Source organism: Saccostrea echinata, unplaced genomic scaffold, assembly GCF_033153115.1.
Source record: "Saccostrea echinata isolate AGI-Se365-2 ecotype Australia unplaced genomic scaffold, CSIRO_AGI_Sech_v1 ptg000009l, whole genome shotgun sequence".
NCBI classification, from domain to species: domain Eukaryota; kingdom Metazoa; phylum Mollusca; class Bivalvia; order Ostreida; family Ostreidae; genus Saccostrea; species Saccostrea echinata.
The window spans coordinates 17,220,351-17,226,982 of NW_026889758.1; the positions used below are offsets into that span (position 1 = coordinate 17,220,351).

The 6,632-nt window shown below is 36.0% G+C and overlaps 1 protein-coding gene across 1 annotated transcript; it reads right to left on the reverse strand.

Moving 5' to 3' along the window:
• Positions 1-1,724: 1,724 nt before the first annotated feature.
• LOC133182472 (gamma-aminobutyric acid receptor subunit gamma-2-like) lies at positions 1,725-6,632 on the reverse strand. Its single transcript, XM_061317319.1, has 8 exons — positions 6,627-6,632; positions 6,235-6,390; positions 5,768-5,965; positions 5,374-5,631; positions 3,085-3,240; positions 2,402-2,581; positions 2,140-2,187; positions 1,725-1,911 (listed from the first exon to the last, which is right to left on the reverse strand). Exons 1-8 carry the CDS (start codon positions 6,630-6,632, stop codon positions 1,807-1,809), a joined length of 1,107 nt encoding a protein of 368 aa, XP_061173303.1. The 3' UTR covers positions 1,725-1,806.

A 6,632-nucleotide genomic window follows, 5' to 3' on the forward strand; every position in this document is an offset into this window, starting at 1 on the left:
TGAACCAATAACTTCATCAAGTATAGTTTGTATACAGTTTTGCCAACATGTTTTTCCATTTCCTGCAAGTTTTTCTTCCTCTAAATATGCATGTTGTAAAAGCAAGTTTGAGTTCTCTTGATCTGAAACAATTTTCTGTAATCTGTAATAATACTAGTATCTAAATAATAATTTATATATTCTGAAAATAATGGGAAGTGCACCAAACTCTACTCTAACTGCTAAATTAGAAGCTTTATTATGGACCCCTAAAGTGTCTTTGAAGATGAAATTTTGAATTTTTTCTAATGGAGTTTTATCAAAGTCTTTTGTCATTTGTTTTTAAATCACTTGAAATAAAAAAATATATATATTCTAGGATAAAATAGTATAGGCATCCAGGTATTTGGAGAAAATTGCATGTTTTTTAACTTGTAAGTTGTATTTCAGTTCTTAGATTTACTTTAATTGTTATATAATATATAGTTTACCATTGCAAGCATCACAGATCACTTGAAATTTCATCTCATGCTTATAAGCGTTGGTATCTAAGGCAAGATTACAGGAAATTCGATTTCTCTAAAAATGTGCTTATTTTTGTTCTTTTATGGTACTTAAATATGTTAGCTTTTTACAATACCGTTTCTAAGACTTCAAAGAGCCTTGAATCATACTGAGATGCATGAACTGAAAATTATTGCACGAAAAGATTTCAATTTCAAGCTTCCTTTAAATAATGATTTTAAAAAATAAAAAAACATAAAAATCAGCACTGATTAAAACAATGTACATGCATACTGGTGAATAATGTTTATTGAATCCCGAATCCCGATGGCATAATAATTATTAACAAACATATTCTAAATATAGTAATCCGCAGATAACAAGCACCAGTCATTCTTCAGACTTGAATCAGGCAGATACCGCTAGTCATTGTATTGGGTGGACACCATAAGGCATTTTTAGGCAGATGCTACTAGTCATTGTATGGGTTAGATAAAAACCAGTCATTTTATTAGGTGAATACCACCAGTCATTGTATTGGGTGGACACTACCAGTCATTGTTTTAGGCAGGTACCACTAGTCATTGTATTGGGTGGACACCACCAGTCATTGTTTTAGGCAGATACCATTAGGCAGAGACCACCAGTCATTGTAATGGGTGGACATCAACAGTCATTGTTTTAGGCAGATACCACCAGTCATTGTCTTAGGTGGACACCATCAGTCATTGTATTAGGTGGACACCACCAGTCATTGCTTTAGGCAGATACCATTAGGCAGAGACCACCAGTCATTGTAATGGGTGGACATCAACAGTCATTGTTTTAGGCATATACATGTACCACTAGTCATTGTATTGGGTGGATACCATCAGTCAGTGTATTGGGTGGACACCAACAGTCATTGTTTTAGGCAGATACCACCAGTCATTGTCTTAGGTGGACACCACCAGTCATTGCTTTAGGCAGATACCATTAGGCAGAGACCACCAGTCATTGTATTGGGTGGACACCACCAGTCATTGTTTAAGCAGATACCACCAGTCATTGTAATGGGTGGACATCAACAGTCATTGTTTTAGGCATATACATGTACCACTAGTCATTGTATTGGGTGGATACCATCAGTCAGTGTATTGGGTGGACACCAACAGTCATTGTTTTAGGCAAATACATGTACCACCAGTCATTGTATTGGGTGGACACCACCAGTCATTTTATTGGGTGGACACCATCAGTCATTGTATTGGGGGACACCACAAATCATAGTTTTAGGCAGATACAAACAGTCATTGTATCAAGTGGACACCACTAGTCACTTTATTAGGTGGACACCACCAGACATTCTTCTGTTGCTTTCTTAAACATTGTATTAGTCTTTGATGTCTTTATGATCTCTCCTCTTTTCATGACATCAAGACGCTTCCTCTGAAACAAAAACATGACGAATTTCTGGTAAAACATTAACGGATCCAAGCATTTTTATTGGTGCTGGTGGTGATTCAAATTGTAGTGGAAAAAATCCTTCTCCTGTGCTGGATTAGCCTGTGATTGATATTTCAAACAAATATAAAGTAGAATTTCTCTTTTTTGCAGGATAATATTATTTTGAATTGACATGATTCTAAAAGTGTACCAACTGAATTTACAACTTACATTGTACTGCTTTAGTTTCATGTTTATATCATATCGTCTCGTTGAACCCTGAAAGAGAAAAATATACCCACTCTAATTTGTCTATAATCAATCATCAATCATCATGGTAACCCAGATACAAAACTGTGACCAGTAGTATAAAGAGATATTTTGCAATTCTTCAAACTTTATGTTTCCTGTTTATTAAAAAATTAAAGAATATGAAAGAGCTACAGTAAATACATAATTAATATTATCATTTCTTATTGCTCAATTGACCTACACTTAAAAGGACGATGATCATGAACATGAACTGGATGAAGGCATACAGCCCACAGAAGGCAAAGAAGGCATACTGATCAGCGTCACTGAGTGTGTCGGCGTCCGAGATCAAAGCCTCCGATAAGGCATGCCACATTGCCACTAGGTACAGGAAAATCGTACTGCCAATGATATACCGATCCTATTAATAAAGTAAAACAATGTTATTTTAATGCACATCACTGTATACTGGTCTCTCCCTTTGGAATACTTCAAGGACAAACGTCCTGGTGGCATATAAGGATTCTTCTATGCCAATTATCCTTAAGATATAGTTCGAATAAAAAGGTTGTGGCAAAGACAAGATCTGTAACTGAACAAATACTAGTAATTTGACTCTGGGGTCATATGTGAGTGATTCACACGGTATGTGATATTCCAGGAACATCGTTTTATAATGGTACATCCACTTCCAAGTAGTCTTGTATAATCTCATTTGCCAAATGACATAATATGACTAAAATATGAGAGTTCAAGGTGAAAGTCCCAATTCATAATTATATAGATCATGACGCATTTACTTAAGTAATACACCGAATACAGATAATCTAGAACATATGTTTTAAAGATAAAATAATGGACCATACACAGGTTTTGCAGATCTGACTTGAAGGTGCATCAGTTTAGGCACGTATGTGGACCTACCAGATGTGTGGTGTAGGATATTTTTGGGATAACTTGGTTGGTGACGAATTTGAAGGTGACCGTGATGAGGACAAGCATGATGGACAACTGTAGACGATTCTCGATCTTACTCCTAGCCACAGCAAATGTCGCCAGAGCCAGAGAACTGATAATAGACTGAAATAGAAAGAACACATTTTATCCACTCCAATCCACAGGGAATGTCACCAGAGCCAGAGAACTGATAATAGACCGAAAATGAAAGAACACATTTTATCCACTCCAATCCACAGCGAAGGTCGCCAGATCCAAGGAACTGATACAGACTGAAACAGAAAGAACACATTTTATCCACTCCTCCACTCCAAGCCGCGATGAATGTCGTCAGATCATTGAAGCTTATGATAAACTAAAACAAAGAACACGCTTTATGCACTCCTCCACCTATTTTAGGAATGTTCTCCGACACACGGCATAATTCGCCAAGGTTAAGGAACTGTTGAGTGTAGAAAATGAACAAATACCCTTTATCCACCTCATCTTTATCCACTGAGCCTAAACAAAAATAAACCAAACAAATCAGATTAAGTTTGAACATTCAAATTTAACACCTTTTAAGTATAGGCGCTTGCTTCATACAGTAGGCTACTTCACTATTCAATAACACGTAAAACATGGCGGTCGTTAAACCGGAAGCAGTGTAGAGCTCTGCTTTCTCTTTTGAGCGATAAAGCTTGTATTTTTATGGCCAGTGTTCAGAGTTTTCGAAAGATAACATGAATTAAGGAAGTAGATAGGAAGTACAAAGAAGGTTTCTGCCGAGCAAAGCATGCTTTTTTGTTGCGAGCTCCAGAGGATAAGGTGTTTCGGTCTCAGAATAAGATGGAAAACTTGTTTTGTTGAATAGTGAACTGATGTACTGTGTGAAATTAGCGCCTCTGGTATCAAATACAGTTCTATATGAAAAAAATAACCACAATATATTACACCCTGTCACGCTTGTGCAGTCTTTTCATAAAGAAATTGTATTCGTCTTATTCCAATTTCAGAATTAGAAAAAAAAATCAAGCACCGGACCATACACAACATCTTGCAGAGTTTCCAGCTGTAATATTTTAAAACTTTTGTACACAAACCCTGCCATATATTGACCAAAAGGACATCTTTCTTAAGTTTAAAGGTAAGTTTGCAAGTTATTTATTTGGCATTTTTAACAATTAAGGAGATGATTCTGAAATTGCATGTACGTATCGTTTATTTACTTATTCATTTTTTATTATTTATTTTGCCATGCCGTTGCAAGTTGTTTTGGAAATCGTTACAAACAAAATTGTTTGCGAAACACTGATGCCCCCATATGGCAACTCAAGGCCAAGGTAAAAGTTTTTCAAATGTAGGTCAAATTCCGAGGTCAATGGTTACAAATTGATACTCAAAGAAAGATCTTGTCATAAGGATTAAACAAATGAAATATAATAGCCCTAGTACCAACCTATCAGAAAATATGGCCAAGGTTAAAGTTTTTCAAAAACGTAGGCCATACTCCAAGGTCAATGTAAAGAGGACAATAAATAATGGTACCAAAGGAAAGATCTTGTTGCAAGGAATCCATAAGTGAAAGATAAAAGCCCTAGCAGCAACCGTTCAAAAGTTATATGCATTGTTAATTTTTTTTTCAAATGTAGGTCAAACTCCAAGGTCATGAGATCAAAAATATTGGTACCCAAAGAAAGTCTTGTCATATGGATTATATGTGGAAGTCCTAGCACCCACGGTTCAAAAGTTATGGCCAAAGTTAAAGTTTTTCAAAAGTAGGTCAAACTCAAAGGTCAAGGTGGAAAGGTAAAAAAAAATGGTAGTATCCAAAGAAAGATCTGGACATACGGAATGCACATGTGAAACATAGAATCCCTTGCTCTAACCGTTCAAAAGTTATGACCAAGGTTACAGTTTGGTAATTTTCAAAAAAGTAGGTCAAACTCCAAGGTCAAGAGGTCACATATATTGGTACGCAAAGAAAGGTTACAAGAAATGCACCAAAGAAATATGAAAGCCCTAACACCAACCATTCAGAAGTTAAGGGCATGGTTAAAGTTTTTGTGGACAAACAGATTAACAGACAAACAGACAGCTAGACAGATGGACAGACCAAAAACTATGTGCCCTCCGATATATTCTTCGATATAATAAGATGGTTACATACATTTGGAAAAATAAGAATCGGGTTAAAAGTTTGTATGTATAACCACTTACGGACTGCTTATAGGGGAACACCTTACCCATTTCAAATTTAATAAATGATTTACCTACCATGAGCACAATTACGTTCCACACGAAGAATCCGGGCTTCCTTCCGGCGCTGCAGAACACATACATCCCCGGCTTTTTATACTTAGTGTTGGCATATTCCTGAGTCAATGCCTTTGGGGTAAAATGAACAAACTCAAAAATGTTCCATTCTTGTATTTTTGCAAATGTCTCCGCATGAACACTTGACATTTCACGATCGTCTTCTAAAAATTTAACCTCCTCTTCCGAAAGCTCCGTTGTTATAAAAAGGTTTAGATCCTGTTAAATTAAGAAAATTCACACATCAAATATAAGGTTTGTGTGCCTTTCAACAAAGCATTAAAACAATCGTTAGAACAAGGCATTTTGCAAAGTTCAACATTCAGTTGTGAGATACCGGTTTGCAAATCCTTACTTGTATGTCAAATGGAAAGAGGGCCAGTTCCATGCTCTCAGTAAAAGTTGCAACCAGACGATTTTTCTCCACGATATGCGTGTCTCCTGATTCATCTGTCTGTAAAACGTACCACTTGGCATGGTCTTTTTGAGCAATGGCGTTTAAAATTAATATTTTTGGATTCCAATATGCAGACCAGTCAATATTATCGCTTCCCTTCAAGAAAAATTTATTGTTTTGATATTGTGGAAGTGGACAATCAGTTGTTCAGACCAAGGCGGATTACACCGGGTGCATCACTGATACCAGTATGTATATAAAGTTCTTTAACCGGTGGAAACAATCTTTGTTCATTGTATACAAGGACATACAAATTAAAACAAAAATAAATTCATTAGAAATATCTGCAGGGCTGTGCAATTATGTAATAAGCCCCTTCCCCTTTTATGTCAACAAATAGATGCTATCAGAAGTAAATACTATACCCTGTGTCCGTCCAGTTTAGGTTCTCTCCACCTTGCCTGGTAGAACACATCTGCTGTAAACGTTTCCTTCAGTGTGTCAATCTCAAGAATTTTAAGAATGGAAACTTTAAGATAAATATTTCTTGTATCTGCATTGATAACTTCTTGGACGTGAACCTAAATTTTCAAAAAGTAAGAGAATAATTGTGGAATAAATGACGGACCATACAATCATGTCTCAGCATTTTTCTCCAGCAAAACCAAATAATGCTCTCTCTCTCACTCTATATATCCTAAAAAAAATTTTTCAGTACAAAATGTACCTCCTATATGGAGCAAAACACATAAAATCGAAATTATGTTCCAACTTTGCTAAACATATCAAGCAACTGTAAACGAGATTCACAACTTACGGTCAT